Source organism: Melospiza melodia, chromosome 4, assembly GCF_035770615.1.
Source record: "Melospiza melodia melodia isolate bMelMel2 chromosome 4, bMelMel2.pri, whole genome shotgun sequence".
NCBI lineage: Eukaryota > Metazoa > Chordata > Aves > Passeriformes > Passerellidae > Melospiza > Melospiza melodia.
The window spans coordinates 58,240,209-58,261,853 of record NC_086197.1 but is presented as its reverse complement, the minus strand read 5'-3'; the positions used below and the strand labels follow the sequence as shown (position 1 = coordinate 58,261,853).

Sequence of the window (21,645 nt, the reverse complement as noted above, 5' to 3'; positions counted from 1 at the left end):
GCAAAATCAGATTTCTGGTTGTGTAAGCCAGATAGCAAGTTGCCTATTTTTTGTCCGTTTTTTCCTTCATGTCTGCTTATTTTTTCCTGTGCAACTTATTCCCAGCCCACATATTTTAAGAAACAGTTCTAATATCGTGACCTTTCTTTCTGTACACATTCTCTGCTTTATTTACACCTTTTCACCCTTTTGCAAGTGTTCTTGTATTGTTTATCGCAGATGCAACACAAAAGCAGTAATTAGACTACAATAGTTCTGTGTTTTCTACTGATACCTGAGTAGTTAGATGCTACAAATACTCACACAAGATGTCATTTTTACACCAGCCCATAAATTAGTTGCATATCTAATGGCAGACATAATCTCTTATTAACAGTGAATATAAGGAAAAAAAAAATCCACTCACCTAAAGAAGTTTGTTCAAAGAAACGAGCTATGTAACTTGCATTCAGCCGAAGCAAGTACTGGCAGTGAAACCTAAAGCCACATATTGGTTTCATACACATTGTCCTAGCACCTTGATATAGCCCTCTGAACTCTCCTGACTAGCAAACAGTATTTGTCTTCAAGAGTCTTTTCTACAAAGGTAAGCTGCTTCTGCTTTTTGACCAAGGGGCTGATTATACTTCTCACAACATAGTGCATTTTCCTAAAAATCTGAATAAATGTGTTCAAAATTAATGAGGGGATAGTTTGATATACTCTTAGAATAATGTTAACTGTACACAGGCTAATTCAGCTGCAAAACACTATTGAAGGATTCTGAAACATTGCTACACAACTGATTTTTAAGGTGTTGGGATACCTACTGTCAAAGTCCATTAATCTGGAACTCTAGTGCCTCATTCTTTCAGTCACAAGGAAACCTTCATGCAAGAGTCCACCTCTTCTGGCACCCCTCTTCCTGATGTTGTTGTGATGAGTGTTTCCACCAATCCCTTTCTATACAAGGACACCGCATTTGAAAAATAACTAGGGATTCTTTGGGGCCTCCTCCTGTCCTAACTCAAGACAAGTGGTTTACTGACACTTTATGCTTTGCTCCATGAACTGGATTTTTCTAATTTAATTTTTCTTTGCAGTAAAAAAACTGCTCCTAATAATTTGGCTAGCACTTGTGAGTTTCCCTTGTCTCTCACACCTTGTGGTATTTGGTGCAAACAGACCAGTGCTATCAACAAATTGCGCAATACAACAGTGTGCTCCTGATTCAGTGAGAGAAGATTGTGGGACACTGTGACTTCACCTGATATAATTTCTAGATTTCAGTACACCTTCCTAAAAGGAACAGTCACTTCAATGAATAAAACAGACAAAACAGGAGTTACTAATCCCCACTACACCTGATAGGAATGTCATGAAGCTACAAAATACCAGACTGCAGATTGTTCAACATTGGCTAACTACCCTTCGCCCCAGGTTACATATCCCACATGGCATCAAACACACACTATAATTATATTTCTGAATAATCCAAGAATTCAGTACAAGAGGATGGATTGTACTTGGAAAATAAGGCAGCTGATATTTCTTCTTTTAGCCTTTATCATTCTCTGTGTGGGTCCATGTCTTATATATAGCTTCCCATTGAAGACCTCACCAGTAAGAATGACTCACTTTCTTCAGACTTTTTTTAGACATTCATTGAATTAATATTAGACAGCTCCAAACAATGATTTAATGTATTTTATAAGACTCCATCAAAGCAAGGTGGCAATTTAATAACCATTATACAGATAAAGAATTAAAGTAGAAAAAATTAGGGCTAGAATTTTAAAAAAAATTACAATATATTTATTATCAATGCATAAATGCAGATTGCTTTCTTCCATTTCAGTAAGTATTTAGTATCTACCTACATATTTATTCAAGGGACAACTGCAGTTATATTCAGTTTTAGCTGTGAGCACTCATACTTCAGCAAATCAAAATCTGCTCCTCTCCTTTGCCATGTACGTTAAAGAATTTTGAGTGCAACAGTTCTATCAGACAAGTTTGTCACAATTTGTAGCTAGCTGTCCGGGTAAATAAGAAGCCTGAGATACCTGGAAAATGGAAAAATCTCAATAACATGGAACTACAAAGCATGCTGGAAAGCATGGCCAACTTTCTGCAAGAACTCATCCTAAGCCCAGACAAGGAATTTTTCACTCAGCATCAACTCTGTTGGGTTTGAGGTGCGAGTGACAAGAACATCACTGTGAAAACCATCTAGTTAAACGTCCCACTGCTTTTCAAATCAAGTAAAAATGTTTTAGATCAGTAAAAGAATGTGGATGTGAAGCAGACATCTTCTGTCCCCCATCTTTGTTTTCAGTTATTTAATCTCCTTTTTTCCTCTTCCCATCTTCTCTTACTCCCTTGGACCCTCCGTCCTTTGATTTACAGACCAAAGAAAAGAAATATGGTAATTTCTACTTAGGAAAGAGGAAATGGAGAAAAGGAGGACATAGGCTACACAAGAAGAGTCCAGCATGCAGGAATGGTGAGAAGAAAGAGATCTCAGAAACCAAAAGAATTTTGGGGGAAGGGGTCAGATGTAGAGAACCTCAGAAATAAACAGAAAGGAAGAGTGGTAGCCAGCAGCTCCAGAGGAGACAAGAGGAATGTTAAGAAACTGTTCCTGACATGAGTTTGGTTTATGGAATAAAATTCATGACTTAAAGATTAAAGTAATGATAAATTACATTTAGAAAGCTCATATACAGAAAAAAAATGTTCCTGATTAATTAAAAAAAAATATTAAATTAACTATTAAATACTTGTTTGATTCTTCAGGTAGTCTGGCTACCTCAGACTCCTTCCTGAGAAAGTGTTCTTCCCAACTAAAGCTACTTAGAAATCTGCATGACTTAAGTCAGACACCAGCAGATGATTATCCATAAGACAGCTCAAAATACACAGATATTTCTATCCCAGGATCCTCTCTTGATTTCCTATATGTAGGCCAGTAAAGTTATGCAATTTCCCTTCACCAGATAAGGGAATAGAGAGGCATTTTCTCCAAATACATAATTCAAATCAAAAGCTGACCTCAGAAAAGACCCTTAGATATATTGTCCTATGGATTCTCCATGGACCAGGCTGCTTCTGCATGTCCTAGCAAGTTTTTTCTTTATTCTCTTTTCCCCTGAGTCTCCATTTCTTATTTTTGAAGAACGAGGGAATCAGAATGCTTTTTAAACAAACATATATTTGAAGTAGAGTTAGGAGATAGAGGGAAATCAACCATACAAGCAGTGAGAGCAGAATTTTCTGACAAAAAGCTTGGTATTACTGAGAGTCATAGATTTGTTGGTATGTTAGTTCTTTGGTATAATATTCCACTCCACTGCTACATAAAGTTATTTTTCTGAGCAGAAAGCGAAGATCTACTATTTCTATAGGCAATAAAAAAAAGTACTTAAAAATCAGAATGTCAGGAAATAAAAAGCTCATGGACAGAACAGACACACTTCCAAATTCCAAGGGAGATGGAAAACAAAATAAAATAACTTGCATTGTCAATTTGTAATTCCTTTCTGGCAACAAGAGGGATGCCTAGGGAGTTCAGAGAAGCTAACAGGGCTATAATATTCATACTATATTTAAAAATGGATCAAGGCTAAAAACCAACTCAGTTGTGCAATCTTTTATCCTAATGCAGCATAGCAGCTAAGAACTGCTATTTCTTTTTAAACGCCATCTTAACTTACTTCAAGAAGTGGCGTTCCTATGTGATTAAAGGGGAGCTGTTTGGAGAGAACAAACCTCAAAAAGTGAAAAAGATGGGAAATAGTTCTGAATAGTTCTGAAGAACAGAAGTTATCAATCATTTCAGAGATTGAAGAGCTGTAACCAGCTGTAACAAATAACATACTTTTTCTTGGTGTAAGCTGTAAGATATCAGTGAATAAACTACAGTTTTTTCCCTTTCTTTGTGACTGCAAAGGGGGATAGTGCACAGAGGGGCCACTCTTTGCTAATTTTTGGCTGCTAAGTAGGCATTCAGAGAAAATACCATTTCAGATTTATACTGGTAGATCATTTGGTAGGTATTTATCCAGTGTATTTTTATTCATGGTATTCTAGTTTTTAATGTTTATTCACTTCTATTTCCAGTAACCTAAGCCCCCCACTTCTGTAACCTGGACAAATACTTTGGCTTTTATATGTCAAAACTTCCATCTGGGTATAGACTTTGGACCAAAAAATATTCAAATAATTATTATCTAATCAAAGACTTTCAACAGAAATCTAGGTTAGGTATGGTACATTTTGCAAATTTAACCCATTGATGTTCCCATGAACAATATTATTAAAGCATTCAATTTCCAATAATTTAAGAAAATACTGCATAAGATAAGAGTAATAAACGTCTGAAATATGAGGTTTCAGTTAAGTCAAGGGTTGCATTTGCAACAAGTGCATGTGCCTTCAGTTTCATCAGTACTAGCCACTCCAAAGTAAATACAGTGTATTGCTGAATGGAGATTTTATCCCACACGCACAATAATCAAGGTTTAATGGAAAAGATACAGAATAGAACATGTTCCATAGTGAATAAAATGCTTGAAGTGTTTAATGCAGAGTTTCAAAGACTACAGAAGTACATTATTTGGGGATTAAAGTAGCATTTGTATTTCTTGTTTTGCTGAAAATATATTTCAATCTGGATTGGGTTAAGAACAAGACCAGAGAACAGGTGTGAATTTCATGTGTGACCTTGTTCATTGTACTTACAATGAACAAAAGCTTTCAGTTAATTCAACCAATTATGCATATGTGGAATAAAATCATAGTTTAGACACAGCAGCTTGCTTTGTCTACACTGGGCCTTTACCTTACTTTCAGCAGATTTAAGAATCTACATTTTCTCCCATGTAAAGTCAAGAACATCAAACTTTTTTATAACTGAGCTTGTGCTTTGACCCATGTGAAGCACAGGCAAAGTTTTTGGAGGTGACTTCTGATGCACAGTTCTCAGCTTCTGAAAAAATTGTGACAAAAGTGTTTCTAACTGCATATACTTATTTTCAATTGTCTAAAGTTATAACCTGAAGTACTATAATTTTCTGTTTTCTAACTCTTTATAACTCAGTTTTTAAAATGCAAATGCATGCTCAGATATATAGGTATTTTTTTCTAATCTTCCAGATTAACAACACTATGCAAATGTACATCACTTCTGAATGAGAAACAAAGGCAGTTTAGGGGGTCTCGTTGTTTTAAATGACTACTGGGCTAAGGTCATAAAATTCAAGCAACATAGTATTAGAAAAATCACAATAGGTTTTATTTTAACTGATAGTTCTTTGAAGTATGTTCCTATGCATACTCAAATCTCAGTACACTTAATGAGAAAGGAATTTTGAGGGGAAAAATTCGTAAATAAACCTGTGATGGAAGACTCTGTCATAAGGCTCGTGAATGGGAGGGGTGAACTGAGGTCACCTAGGTACTGAAACTCTCCAGTTCTTTATTCCTAAGCATGTGGAATATTTCATTGTAATGAATTACCTTTTTGTGTAATATGTGTATGCACAAACATGAGTGTGTGTGTGTGTATGTGAACAGACAGAAAGGACAGCATGGTGATAAAGGGTACATGGGTGTCATGCCAAGGTTAAAACAGATGCTGGGGTGTTGATACCATAAACAAGGTAAAACATTCACCAATATGTGGGAAAACAAAAGATTTTGTTTTTAAATTTACTGAAGGACAGTAAATTTAGATATCCAGGAAATTTAGAAGCAGTTAGGCAAACTGCACCAGGAATGGCTTGCTTGCATGGCAATTCTGTTACAACACTCTAAAACAGCTTTTAAAAGGTAGCTGTAGCTTTACTTGCAAAATAAAGATGTCTCCCTTGTAGAAATTTTAGTGGCTTCTGACAAAAAAATAATTTCTCATCAAAATGATGCAGGGCAGAATGTGTTGTACAGTACATCTGTTTCTTTACTGGTTCCTTTAAATAGTTCAGCTCCCAACTGCTGAGTTACTTCATTTAGCTTTATTCTCTTCCCATTACATCCCATTGCAGCATTCTGTACACTTCCCCATTTTCCCTTCACCAGAGTCAGTGCTAATGACAGTAATTTTCTATTGCCAGTAACACCATCATACATTTCCCCCTTGATTTAGGCAAAGGTTGTATGGTGAATGGCTGAAGAGAAACAGCCCAGGAGGTTGGAGATCTATCCTGAGGATGAATCCTGTAATCTGACATACATATTAGTACTACATCTATATTTTATTTGTCCTCTAATAATTTATTCATTCTCCAGAAGTTCTCAAAAATGATTGCTAAATGATCGGGTATTTTCCCTTCAGTTTCTTAGAACTCTTGATCAAATATCACCTAACCTAGGTGATTCAGATATTCGAATTAACCAAGTACTCTTTTGTCTGTTTGCAATATGATTATTTTCACTCTTTCTCTTCCTCCAACTTCTCAGTGGTTTTCATTAACACTGTACTTGATCAACTATATTTTGTTCTTATTGCAAAACTAAAATGAATTTTATCTAATTCCAGCAGTGGTTGTAGATTTTTAAGTAGACCTTTTAGTTTTAGCATATTGATAAAAATTTCTCTGAAGGCATTTTACTCACACAGTTAGTGACATTGTATTTTCTCTCTTATTTCTTTTTTCCTTTTTGTATTTTGATTATTTATCTGCTCTTTCACAATGCATTCTTTCTTTATCTTATATTGTTTCTATTTTTTGATCAGCATTAATACTTGTTCATGTAACTCCCTGAGCTTTTCTCACCTCATCCTCTTCCTTCAAAAAGGATAACATGCCCAAGAACCATGCTTATTTCCAGCTATCTCTTTGTAGTCATTAATCTTTCTCTGAAAACTCCTTCAGAGTCCCACCATGCCATTATCTGTAATCAAGCCACTCTGTACTGCTCTGTCCTTTAACTTAGTCAGGGAAGTCTGTCATTGTTTGAAATGTATCTACTGTTCCAGATTCCATTTAATTGCTTCTTGTTGGACAGTGTTGTTCCAATCCAGTAATACACACAACCATATAACATGTTGCTTTGAGAATTTCTTTCATTCTATTTTTTTTTAAATTGAATTTTATTAAAAAGTACTCCCGTATGAAATAACCATGAATAAGCTGTAACTTATTACATACAGGACATTAGTTTTAAAACTGTAAATAGAACAAAAAACTGATTGTCCTGTGAATCTTCAGCCTTCTTCCCTGAAGCATAAAACCTCTTAGATTTTTTTGTCTTCTTAAACTTTAAATTTTCTGTTACTTTAAAGAATGTTTATATCCTGTCAAGTTTTCCCTGACTTTCATCGATTATCAATAACATCATCATACACATCACTCTATACACAAACATTTCTAATTCTTGAAGATTTACCAATGTCCCTTTTGGTTAACATGATCAGCTGGAAGGTTTTGGCCTTACATAAATACATAGCAAGAACATTTTACTAGTATTACACCTGTTATTTTATGAGTTACTAAAAGATCATGCTTCATTCTGGTTATTAGAGTTTTCATCCACTTTATCAAACTAGCTTTCAGATTAAATACTTGTGGCTAGTTTATCGTAAAATTGCATTTAGGGTCAATAGCCAATTCCTCACAAATGTAGTCTCAAAATACAGCTCATCAGTGTTTGTACATCAAAATGAGACCACCCTCTGCACTAGGCAAGCTTTGAGGTTTGAGCTTAAACACACTGTTTAACATTTAACATATTGTTAGAACAGATGGGACTGATTCCAGTCCTCGGGTGTCGTATTCACAGAAATATACCCTGAAATGGTGTAACTGGTAATGGTGACTGTACATGTGATGGCTTTCAACAACTGGATTTGGCCCTTTGTTCCCAGGGAGGGTATGACTGAGCCCAATACACTGCTGTGCACCTTGGACAAGCTCTTTCTTCTAAGACTGAGCTTAGCAAAATAGCAAATACACACCAAGTGTCACTAACTTGAATGGCAGAGGTTGAGTGCAAAGGCATTCCACCCAAGATACTGGCACCTGGATTGTGTACCAGGAGTGCAGCCCAAAGTCCTGTCTCTCTGCCTGGTATGTACAGCCTTGTGTGGAACAACATTTAATTGAAGATGGCCAAATATTCCAAAGCAACCAGTGAAACCCTCATCTAAAGGTTGACTTAGCACAATGTAGCATACAGGCAGATGGGCTCATCCCTGATTATACCTTCAAGATAAAATTGCTTAGACAGGTTTAGATGAAAACATACTCCCTCTGACTCTCAAGGGATCCACCATACCTAGGATGTCTTAATGAAGCCAACAGTCTGTTTGGAGGTGTGTTTCTTATGAATCAACCATTCAAGTGAAATACACAAAAACTTTGTCTCCCTGTTGAGCAATCGTTATTGCTAAAACTTCCATAAAGTCCTTTATCTAGTGCAGGATCAGTTTCCAGCTTGCAGTGCTGTGTTTTTTGCACACACACATTACATATATAGATACAAAAACATGAAGCAGATTCCTCTAAACTCCCTTCCCACTGGGGAATGAGCACTACCTCTCCTCCATAGCTGCATGCACTCACACAGGATGATGCCAACTTGCCAGAGACCTCAAGAGAGAATGACAGTGCAGGCTATTATTTACACATGCAATACTGGGTAGTACATTAATAAGCCCTTCTGTCTCTTGACTAGCTTGAGGAATACCATGAAAGAAGCATTAACAGGAGCATGTGGAATGGGATTATTTGTTAGACTCACTGCTGTTGCAGGATGACAGGCACAATCTTCAACTCTGGCACCCACCTGAGCTCTAATTTGCAGTTTCTATAGTAAGAATTCCTACTAGGATGAAAAAGATCTTGAAGCCTCGGGGCTAGATGTTCTGAGGGAGGAGAAAAAGCTCTAATAAAAATAATTTGTGTTTTGTTTTCAGTGAACTATGTATGGATTCTAGCCCAAACTGAACCATCATAAATTTTGTGTCTACATTATAGCTTAAGGAGATCTAGTACGAAACCATCAATAGAGCTTAGACAGTGGTTCAGGTGATCAGATGACTCTACTTTAATTTATCCTCAAATAACTACCCTAATAGTTATTCAGCCACCCAGCTAAATTGCATTCTGTGCTCCATTGGCTTTAATGTCTGATTAGGTGCTTCACTTAGTCAACCACAGAAATGAATTTAGAGTCATCTGAGGTGCTGCAAATGTTCATTGCCCGGAATCTGATTGAAACTCCAGACAGGTATTGCTAGTAAAGTCCAAGCCTACACAGATGTCCCAGACATCTCAATTTCAATATGAGGGAAACTAAACTGAGTTCTAAACATCTACTGATGTGTAAATAGACATGCAATTGTCTATATCTGAATTTTAAATCTGCCTCATTCTCTCTGAGCTAAAGGGAAAGGTGGCCTACTTGAGGACCTACAGGTTCAAAGGTTACTGGGGTGAAGGAGAGGAAGACTCAGAAGACACCAGAATGACAGGGTCATTTTACTCATGCCAAAAAAAAAAAAACAATGCTACACTGATACTGAGAGGACCTCCACATTTTTAATGTTAAGTTCTGTAGGTCTGCCATGAAACTAAAAAAAGTTCTGAGTATGACAGTGAGGCCTTGATAAGGGGACCAAAACATGTGGTTCCAGGAAAACCACAGTTTATTCCAGCATCAGTGGTACACAGCTAAAAATATGGCTTGCTGTATATCACCAATTTATCAACAGCCAATTTTAAGGTTGCCTTAAACAGTTCTTAATTTCTGGGTAAAATACACACAGACAATGTCCTCTAAATCTTCTTAGGGTCCAGATGATGCACAAGTATCCAAATGAGTCCCAGCAGTAGCCATTACAGGCCTGGAGAGCTGACAGCCTGGCTGCTGCAGGGGTTGACTTGCTTTTTAGGAGTTGGCTTCTGCAAGTCACCAAGGTCACTGCAGACTAGAACCCTTGTCTAAAATTTGCCTCTTTTTCATCACCATGGTCAATTTAAGAAAGGTGTTGGCAGACTGACAGACTCTTTTTTAGCTTTCATCTAATGCCTAAATAATCAAGCTCTGTCCTAGATATTTTTGGTGAAAAGATCTAGTGGTCTCCACAAATACAGGACTTGGAGCTAATGTACATAGAGATTTTCTTTTAGGTGCATCTCACTCTAAAGAAATAAAATTGCTTCTGTCCTCTGTACTTGATACAGAGTTTAAGATCCTCAAAAGAGATTAAAGGCAAGAAGAACTACTGTGTATTCCAGAAGAGCAACTCCCAGGAATGACACCTGAGAGAAGAGAGTCTTCAGATAAACTTCAGCTAATCAATCTCCAGAACTAGTGAAAAACGAAAAGAAAAGAAAAGAAAAGAAAAGAAAAGAAAAGAAAAGAAAAGAAAAGAAAAGAAAAGAAAAGAAAAGAAAAGAAAAGAAAAGAAAAGAAAAGAAAAGAAAAGAAAAGAAAAGAAAAGAAAAGAAAAGAAAAGAAAAGAAAAGAAAAGAAAAGAAAAGAAAAGAAAAGAGAAAGAAAGCAACAGAGAGGAAAGGAGAAAGAAAAGCCAAAACTTAACTCAAAACTACATCCAAAGCACTCAGCTAAGGGGAATTGAGAAGGTAGACCAGGTCTAGCAGTGAGAAACCTGGTAAATACTTTTGCAGATAAGTTCATAGGATGAATAAAAATACAGAAAATAATTAGAAGGTAAAGAAATGCATATGCAAATAAGTGAAAACTCAAGACATCTATGTTCAGTTTCTAGACATGTCACAAACTCTGTGTAATTTAAGATTCATTTCAGCTGTCAAAGCATCAGGATTCTACAGTTGTCTGAGGGGTTTGGTGATATCCCACCTGAACTTGACAATCATGAAGGGCCTGGTTGTCCCTGATCCTCAGCAATATCTGTCAGCCTTGCCTAGATCTCCTGGGCTCCCTATGGTATTTCAATGGTACTAGACACCCACATTTAAGCAACTGACTTGATCTGTTAAACATTATGTCAGCAGGCACTTTGAGAATTAGTGCCTTTTGTATCAAATGCATAAGAGTTTTAAATCCCACCCTGCAGTGACTCTGTGTCTCAGTTTCCCAACAGTGGAAAAGAGAGAATTTAAAAAAAACCCAAACCATTTATGCAATACTTAGACCATCAGGCAATGCAAGCCACATAAGTACTCGGAGCGGTAGAGACGCATGTCTTTTAAAAGCAGTTATGAAAGCCTAGAGTGTAATGCAAATATTAACTGTTGATAGTGAAAAATATTTTAGAATGCCAAAGATATAATAAAATGCTCCATATTTTTCTGTTAACTCACTTTGAATGCTGGTCCTTGTTCCTGTCATAGTGTGTTTTATCATTATTTTAAAGAGACTTTTTTTCATCAAACTGCAATAATAAGCGATAAAACTTCAGAATAGTTTAAATTATTAGGACAACCTATAAATAGATAGTTCTTATATACTGCCCTTAATCAGAACTAGTCCCCACTGGGCAATGATTTGATTGAACTGCTTTTATCTCTGAATGCAGAATGGAGTGTTTGATGAAGTTTCACAGTTGTAGAAAACTGCATGAGAGCTTTTAGTGACCTCGCACATTTATATATTTACATCTGTTTCTCTGAAAGTCAACTTTTTTTTTTTTTTCTCAGCATACTAAGTGATGTAGGCCTGCAAGTCTGCATAAAATTATAGTTTGTCCCAGGGATATCCATTGTACCTATCCATTGAAAAGATGCATAAGTTTTGTTATTGTTTACAGCTAACTCATACTCTGTTTTATGACTGATTTAATTGTTTTCTTCACTTTGGAACTGGTTTACTTGTGAAGTGGCCTTCACATTAAGAAATTGCAGTATCATCTGCATCTTCAAATACAGAGTATCTGCACAAAGTCACTACAAATTTCTACATCTGAAGGACACTGCAGCCTATTACACAACAAATTATCGAAGTTAATGATGATTGCGTATCCATACACATATGCAAGCACATGTGAACCAAGACTCGGGACTGAATCTGCCTGGGGCCTACTAAAAATTATAGAAGTGTCATTCCTGCACGACCCTAACAGTGGGTAGGAGCTGCACTTGCTATGTGCGCAAACATGCTGTAAGTAGAATTAAAGTATTTAATGAAAAAACACTAATTTTCTAAATATTATGTTTCTATGCATTTTTAAAATATATATTGATAAAGTACTGAAAAATATTTTACTGTAAAGTTAATAGGAATCCAGCTGTTTCTTCATATGAAGTTCACATACTTCAGGTAAGATAAACAAATCTTCGTAATTCTAACCACAGTCTAGTGAGTAACTTTCCTAATGCCCAAGGGAGTCTAAACACAAGGAGTTAATTTCCATGATCTAATGAATTATTAACCATGAAATCTTTTTATCAGAAAATCACCTTTTTATTAAAATGCTAATTTAATTAATAGAATCTTGCTGTTGAGAATAGTATATATGGGATATATTTGTTCTCAGATGTACGTTATTCCATGGACATTAATTATAACATTGTGACATTCCCTTTTCTATTCTGAACAGCTAGTAAAACCTGTACTACTAAATCATACTTAATAGGAGTGTGATGGTTGTTGCTTAGGCAACAGAATGAATAAATGCAGGTCAGACTGTGCTTCCAGAAAAAACAAAAGCAGAAATATAGTACAGAATGAATAAGAAATATGTCTTAACTGATTTTTACTGCATTGAACTATTAGACTTCTTCAATGTAAAGCAGCTAATCTATCTGAAACATTTAAGTTAATAAGATTTTGAACTCTAGTTTAATATGTAAACCGCTGTAAAAAATGTAAAGCTGTTCTGTCATATTAAGGAAGAATTCAATTTACTAAGTTTGGAATAATCTGAATTTTTCTCTTAGCATAGTAGGTGTTTCTCCTCTCATTTCCCTATATAATTTCTAAGTTTAATTTTCCCTTTAATATTTTTGCTGGGATGAAAAAGAGCTTTTAAAACACTTGTTTAAATTTTTCAAGAGAGGCTTTTCTTACATAATGCTGATGTATTTAAAGGAGTGATATAAAAAGAAATCAGTGGTTTTTTTCCAATAAAATATAGAAAATATTTGATTTCTGGCACAGACAAAAACTGAAATATGCAAAAGCATGATGAATGGTGAAATCAATAAATTGGAAATTATAAAACTACTGCAATTATACATTTTTTAATTACAACACAATTTCACAGCTCTTTTATTGTAATTGGATTTATGAGTCTAATCTTCCATTCAAGGCATGCTACCTTAGCTAATATTAAGAGTAATTATGTATTTCATTTGTAATATATCAGAAAAGGCTTAAAATTACCAGAAAACACCGGCTAACAGAGAAGTATGCAAGCAAAACTTAATCTGCCTGATACGTTAGAAGTTTGACTTGCACATTGCATAACAAAATCTTCTATGTAATTTGTATGCTTATATAAGTAGAGTAATAAGAGATGCAGGAAAGTCACATAAATTCCCTGAGACCATGGTTCAGGCCCCTCCAGAGCCGGGATACGACTGAAAAGCCCTCCAGGGCAGTTATTTGACTTCTCTGGTGCTCATAATTTACCTGTGGTAGGTGCACCCCTCTGCATTTTTTATGCCACCTACAGCCTCGTGTGAACAGCCTCCTTTTGTAGCTTCTTTAAGACTAAATGATCACCTACTTATGTAACTAATGCTACAACATATATAAGAATATGTAGTTACATTTTGGGAAACTGCAGCATGATACACATTTTTTTTTTCTTCCCTATATTGCTGGGCAGACAGCATAGCTTTGTTTTAAAGAATATTTAAAGGTGCAGGTGACAATGATTTTTACTGATCTAAGCAAATGATCACATGGTAGCCATAAAAAACAGGAAGAAATGTCTACTCTATTATTATGTGGAAATGGCAGAGATATGTCTCCTAATTTTTTGATCAGTAGTCCAAAGGCATATAATCATGTTAGCAAAATAATGTAAAGAGGAGGGACACAACTCGTGTGATGATTTTACAGATATAATATTCATGCCCTTTCACTTCTGTTTCTTATACGGCAGATAGAAGTTATGAAAAGTTAGAATTGTTCCAAGATATACGTGGATATTTAAAATATATTTTAAAGGCATTTTAAAATATTTTTAAAGACTTGATACTTTTTAAGAAATGTAGTCGGGATTTTTAGAAGAGGCTCAAGTAGGAGGAATACTGAAGAAGGTAGAGAAGTGATTACATAACAGCTTTACAAGTAAGCTTCTCTCTTTACTGTCAATATTCATTTCAATGGAAAGTTTGTGCATGACAGGTCTGTTACTTTACACCACATGGTGATATGGTAAATCCTGACCTAACTAAAATTTCATTTCTTTCAAACATTCCTGATAAATGCCTAGAGTTAAAACATTAAAATGGAACAATTAATAGGAATGCATTACTTTTTCTCTCAGGGCATAAGTTTCAACAAGTGAATCCCACAGCCTGATTATCTAAGATGCAAAAATATTTAACCAAGACATCCAGAATTACTTGCAGAGAGAGTGCATTTCATTAAACAATTTTCTATTATGAAAATACCTCTCAAGGCAAGAATGGCATTGCATGTTCTTTAATTATCATTTCAAGTTAATGATGAAATAAAAGTAACAATGTGATGCACTGCAGAAAGAGGTGTTTGCAGCTTTTTCATACTATGAAAATTCTGCAATGGATTAAAAGAACTGTGCCTTTTTCTTCTTTAATCGGAGGATTGAGGAGGGAGAGAAAGAACATTAATACTCAGTTTTTATTTTACCAAATTTCAGGCTAGACTCTTTTGTAATGTGTACAGTCTGAAAGGTTATAAAAAGGCAGTTTATATATTAATTCAGCTACAGATAGGAGAGTGAAACACTAGAGAGATCTTAGTGCAATGCAGAATAGCTCTAAGGTTTTACGAGCACATACGAGACAGACAAAAAAGGCAGCTACAGTGTATATACACAGCCAGGCACGGAAGATTTCTTACCATGAATTGCACATTGTCAAATCCATTAGCCAGCAAGTGGTTTTCATACTGAGGTAGCCCAATATTTTCCAACCATTGTCCCACTGTCTGGACAGGGCATCGGGGTCCTGTAGGAGGGTGAAGAGGGAGGCGTTTAAGCAACGAATAACCATCCACTGGATAATAGCGGTAGTCCTGGGCTGAGAGGTGGCATTGCCACATCGTGTTCCTGGAAAAGTTGGTATCAAACGAGCCCGCCAGCTTGACAGATTAATGTTTTCAGCAAACAGAAAAGTCAGAAGTAAAACATAGTTTTCAGGGCAGTATATAACGTAAGGTCTGATCGCAGCTCTACATTTCTTGGTTATTAATCTTTACTACAGACCAGTACGTCATACAGTAGAGGAAAAAAAAAAAAAAGGCATATCAAGCTGTCAGCTAAGCTGCTCTCCGTTATATGTGATTGTTGGAATACTCCACAATGAGCAATGCACTGCCAGCAGCAAGAATTCTTTTTATCAAGTACTCCTACACTCATCAGTATGCAGCTCCATGCTTCTTGCTCCCCCTCGCTCGCTCCCCTTCATTACCCAGCCTAGGCTACACCTCGCATTTTCAATAATAGCCATCAGATAAGGCAGATTTTTTTTTTTGTCTGCAAGCTGTAAGCCTGCTGCTGCTGCTTCCTCCTACACACCCATCCAAGCGTCAATCTTGAATGATGAGAGCAGTCAAAACAAATGCAGAAAATAGCAAGATTCAAAAGCAACCTAGAGCACTTAAATCTGAATAGAATCTTCATACCAGCTATGCTTTACATATCTATTTGTTGTAGATTTTTACATTTCACAAGACATTAAGAAACACAGTACTTAAAGCATAGCCCATGGCATGGTTTACTATGCCTTCCCCTTTCCCCTTTTAATGTAAAATAGGTAGGGGTCTGCATCTCTGCTTATATAATAGCAAAACCCTTTAATGAATCAATAATGAATATATTTCACAGCTTCTCTCTCGTGTAGTACAGCAAAAGACATAAAAGGCACAACAATTTTAGTCAAAGTAATTAGATTATCTGCATGATTTCTTCAACTGTAAAATTTAAGGCACAAGAAAACCTTCATGCCGACATATAATAATTCAAATTGAAAAGGTCACCATTTCAAATGAATAATTAAAAGAATAAAATTGTAAGTTTATATCCTTTCTTACAAAAATGTGAATGATAGCAAGTAGACATAAGATTTGCATGATTTCTAGAGAGGATTTAAATTTTATCAACTATAACTGGAAAAAAAAAGATTATGAATTTTAAATGAGCGGAAAATTCATTTTCTGCATAAGAAACCAAATATCTCATGATGTATTTCATATCTACATTTCATCTTTCAGACAGTTTCTCTCGAGATGGAAATATTTTATTCCTTTGTTCTGAAAGGAATGTTTACTAAACTTTTGTTTTTCATAACCATATGAAAGGACTTAGAAAAAAAAAGGCAGGAAGTCAGTATATTCAGGGTACAATTCCAGAAGGAATCCTGTCAGTGGTGCTTCATTTATTGAGCAAATTAATTACTTTTTTGTTTTCTTATCCATTGCGCATCTCGAGCAATGACCATCTCAAAGGAGGAATATAATTCCAGGCGTGAGGAAATTATAGATGTTTGTCAAGGGGATAATATGGAACTGATAGTACTATGGCAGATAATTGTTTCATAGAAAACCAAACCTGCAGTCTGACCAACACATTATAATACAATGTCTCTTCCAGTGCTACACAGAAGGTCCCTGAGCATTCACAGAACAGATTCTAAATATATAGAATTAACAATATTTTAACAGTTTCAACTCTAATCTGACTAGTCCTTGGACTAAAACTTGGATGACCTTTCACTTTGATATTGCTGCCTGGATTTTTGAAACATCTCATGCAAATTGAAGTCCATAATAATTTTGTAGAATAATTTTAGTTGAGCAAAGTGTTAAAGGTTCATTATGTCTTTGAAAAGAATACTGAACACTCACCAGGCACTGGTAAACCTGCAGGAGCCAAAGAAACTTTTAGTAGTTTTCTTATTGCTAAATGTATGTCAAATAAATGAATGGAGGATTCATTTTTTCTCAGAGAAAGCAGGTACACCAAACTGATAGGAAATCTAGGTCTGATGGAGATAGAAATGCATTTGTTCACACAGGTCTGTGAATCATTCCTATTTTTGAAAAGTTTTCTCTACCATGAATGAATATTTTTGTATATAGACAGATCACAATCCCTTCAGGATAGTGCCCAGGCATGAAGAAGGGTAGGCTATGCTGAGCTGAGCTAAAAGAATAAAAGAACAAAATCATAAGTTTATAGGGGACATCCCCCAAGTAGGCAAATTCAAAAGGCTGGGCAAGATCTTCAGAGTGAAAACTGAGAACAAAGGTATCTTAAATAAGATGAGAATTCTATCCTTTCTGATTTTTTCTTAGTTGACTGAGAATTAATAAACTTCTTTCAAAAGGATTTCTGATTCTGTCTTTCCCTTTCCCCTGTAAGCAGAAAAATTGATATCAGAGATCTTGTAAAGCATAATCCCTTTGAACAGATTATGCATGACTGGCTCTTGTATTTCCTATAAATGCAGAGACACAAATGTCTCTGCATTGTGTTCCCCAACACCAAAAATCTGCTGCCCACAAAAAGGCACACAATAATCAATATACTAGTTTCATGGTCGAACTGCTTCTTCCTTACCTTACTATAAACAGCATGGAAGCTATGCTGCCAGTGATGAGTGCTTGGCTCAATGCCTAGCAACAGTGTAGGCAAAATTCAGTTGCTGAGTGGCTCCCCAGACACATTTCCTCATGTAGCTGTTGGTACTGTGTCTAACTGTCTCCATGGCTCCAGCCCTGGATGATTATAGCACTGCTGGTCCCACTGTGCACTCTCTCCAACTCTGTCCTTTGCCAGTATAACCACGAGGCTGAACCCATCAACACAACATAAGGTTGCTCAGCAAGGGGAAAGAAAGCCAGGAGAAACAGTCAGCTTGCTGCCTAGTCCTCACCCCTGACTATTGTTTCATTGCTAAAGTATCCTGTTATCTACAAGGCTTTTCTTCCCTCCTGCTTCCACCAAAGGTTATAGCAAGGCAAAGGCAGGCACAGAGCCAGGACTGTTTGGATTAGGGAACTTGCAGCCCTTTAAGATCCTCAGATCTTTAGCCACTTCAGGTGTTTTACCTCAGGGGGGCTGCTTGGGCAGTTTTTCCTTGCCAGTGCAATGGGAACCTGGAGCAGATGCTCCTGCTTTGAGACTAAAAGGCTGTCTCCTGATTTTTTTTAAGTCTGTGACTCAGTGCCAGCCCCACCAGTGTGATGCTGCAGGCAGTGCCTACACTTTGCCTATGCCTAAAGCTGGTGCTGACATTGAAAACACCCTGCAGGCTATATGAGATGGTCTCACCTCGACACACTTACACACCACCGTGCTTTCCTGCAATTTCAAATGACAAAAATTCCATGATAATCCTTCTGTGATACCACAATCAAAAAAGATGCATCCATTCCTACATAGGAGAACTGACACTTAAGTCTCTTGCAGAGATAGCAGTACTTGGCTCTTTCTTCTCCAAGGCAACAGAAGAAGCACACTGAAGTGATGTCTGCAAGAAAGATGCCATCTGGTATGCTATACGATAATTTCTACAAGACATCTTGTTCCCAATGGGATTCAGAATATGTTTATTGTGGGGTTTGGAATGGATTGAATCTGTAATATCAGAGGGCACATGATTTCAAACCTGTTGTAGGGCAGATCTGCTCTAAATGCTAAGTAATTTAAGGGCCTCTCAATTTTATTTTTTCTACTGTTAGCAATATGAATTTTTCTTGACTTTTTTTTTGTTTTGTTTTTTGACTGAGGAGAATCATTATGAACAGAATATTTTAAACAATTCATTTTTGATATATGAATAACTGTTAAACATCGCTAAACTTAAATCCTTCTGGTGCTAAGGAAACAAAAAGTGGAGTATTTTAGTAGTGACTAGTAGTGACCAAAAAATTCTTGAGTAGAGAATATGAAAAAATGAATCATTTAAGTAAGCTGGCAGGTAAGTTTAGCAAAGCTGGAAAAGAAATTGATGCTACAATAAGCACTGAAAACTTTTTTTTTTTTTTTTAAATTAAAGCTTCCAGCTTCGTATAAAGCTAAACAGAATATAATTTCTGTATTTATGACTTCAGGCAGATACAAAAGTTACCTGTCTACATTGTGACAGCGGTTAGCATGGCAGGGTGTTCTAGTGAATAAACTAACCTAATGCATAGTCTTTTCAAAGACATAGCATGGCAGGGTGTTCTAGTGAATAAACTAACCTAATGCATGTATCCCTGAGAGGACATAAGGATAGCTAGGAACAGGATGGTGTATGACAAAAACTACACCAAACATCCAGCAGATTACTACAAATAAAGTTTATTATGGGAGAAGCATCCTAGGTTCCAAGAAAGGTATGCAGGATTCTGGTTTATCTCATGCATTTCAGTTATACTATAAGGCAGCCCCAAAAGTTTAGAGATTTTAAATGATCTTTTTCATGAAAGTCTGAAAAAAATGGATGCCTTGCATAAAATGTATAACTTCTCTCAGCAGCCTGGCTCTTTGGATGATGATGGCACTGTGGATAATAATATTTGGTGATGCTGAATATTTCTCTGAAAGTGCTTTTAGAAACATTTTTCATGGCATATACAGAAACAAAACAAAATCAACAGGGACAGCTTGAATTTAAGTAACACTATCTAGTATCTATGATCTAAAGGTTACATTCCATTGCTTATGTGTGGCTCAGAACTCACAAAAATAGCTCTCAGATCACAGTTAATCAAGCTAATGGAAAAACCCTCAGTGACTAGGAAAAATCATCCTCACAGCTCTTTTCTGATTTTTATACCAATATTGATTATAACTCTACATTACCACTGTGTAAGTGCTGTATCTTTAATAACTATAACCTCAAAGTCAACAAGGAAAATTCATTTTAGTTGACAGATGATTTGTCAGCGGTGACCTGTACTTTGTGAAACACACTGGCCCTTCTACATGTTTGCATTTCTGACTGTTGATGTATTATTTACCCAGGAACAGCTCAAAGTACTCCACTGTATCATGAAACATACATTTATCACAGACACTTCAAAGTTAGAATATTTTTCATGTTCAGTTGATTGCTTTGACAACTTTAATTTAGCCTCCCTCAGAATGCATGCTGTTCAGTCAATGAGGAGCAGATTTTATTGGAAAACTAAAATACCTGTTTTCTAGAGCACAGCCACTGGACTAGGACTCATTTCTATTCAAGAATGTCATTATCATAATGCAGAAAAATATCTACATCCATCTATCTATCTATCTATCTATCTATCTATCTATCTATCTATCTATCTATCTATCTATCTATCTATCTATTGTATTTGGTAACATATATTACCATGCATCAAGACTGCTTGAGATACAGTTAGTCTTTCCAGACTTTGATTTTCTATTTTAAATTAATAGATTTTGGGGATTTTTTTTTCTAAAGACATTGGGATAATTAAATATATATATATATATACACACATTATATAGCATTGTAACATGTACGACTTCAGTCAGATGTATATCCTTGGCTTACAATACAAGATGCAGCTACTGAATCACAAGTTAAGAACAGATGGATGTTTTACTGCAAGACCACAGGATCAACTGCATTGGATCAGAGCACAGCTTCATCTAGCTCATCTAGCTTCATCATTCACCAGCTTCAATCACAGTGGCTACTATTAGATGACTGCAGAAGAGCATAAGAATAAGATGGACATTCAGCAATCCTTTCCTAGCATTTTCCCAGTTTCCAGCAATTTGCAGCCAAATGTCTTTCTGAAAGAGAAAGTGTCCTTATGCTTAATTGTCCTTTATGTATTTTCCTGGCAGTTTGGTGGTTGAAATATGGTCTAAGAAAGAGTCATCCTTATTCTGACTTCAATGGAAGTTAATAATCTTTTCTGAAAAAAGGAGTTATTGTCTCAGAGCAATTTCTGTCCTTTTCTTGGGAAGTTTTACGGGATAATAGTAACACTACACTCACCACCTATGAGTAATCATTTTCACTGCTTTCGTCTAGTAAGGAAAAAAAAAACCCTTGAAAATTTACATGACACCATGACCAATCAAAATATTTTACTTAATTCAGTAAAAATTTTAGACTACTGTTAAAAGATAGTACACTGAGTGCATGTATATAAAAAATGTATACTACATAGTCTTGCTAAAAATACTAAGGAAGCTCAACCCTTTATCCTATAATTCCTGGCACCATAAACCCAAATTTATGTAATTTCAAATTTGAGCAAGTCTTTTTACAGCTCTGTGCTAAGCAACACTGGACTAGCAAACAAGCAGAACTAGGTAACACAGAACTGGGTAACAGAGAACTATTTGAAGAAAGTGCTCAAAAATAGATATCTGCACAGAGATATCTCAAGAAGTTACATACAGCTGTTGAATAATCTATAGCCTTGATTTCATAGATTTGGTAAGTGCTGCAAGGTCCTGTGAAGAGCTGTGGAAATGAGAAGCATTTACTGACACATATTTTTGAAATTCTGAAGAGTGAAATTATACATGATGGAAGATTAAAGATTTCTTCTGAGGTTATTTTATAAATCAGA

The 21,645-nt window shown here is 35.9% G+C and overlaps 1 protein-coding gene across 11 annotated transcripts in view; it reads right to left on the bottom strand.

Moving 5' to 3' along the window:
* Positions 1–21,645, bottom strand: part of ANKS1B (ankyrin repeat and sterile alpha motif domain containing 1B) — a 407,265-nt gene that overhangs the window by 173,687 nt on the left and 211,933 nt on the right. For 9 of the 11 annotated variants that reach the window (XM_063154820.1, XM_063154817.1, XM_063154828.1 and 6 more), the window contains exon 15: positions 14,962–15,068. In XM_063154820.1, the coding sequence (XP_063010890.1) occupies positions 14,962–15,068 (107 nt within the window). Of the gene's footprint in view, positions 1–14,961; positions 15,456–21,645 lie in introns of those variants that run through there. The other 2 variants (XM_063154830.1, XM_063154822.1) reach the window with 2 other exon arrangements.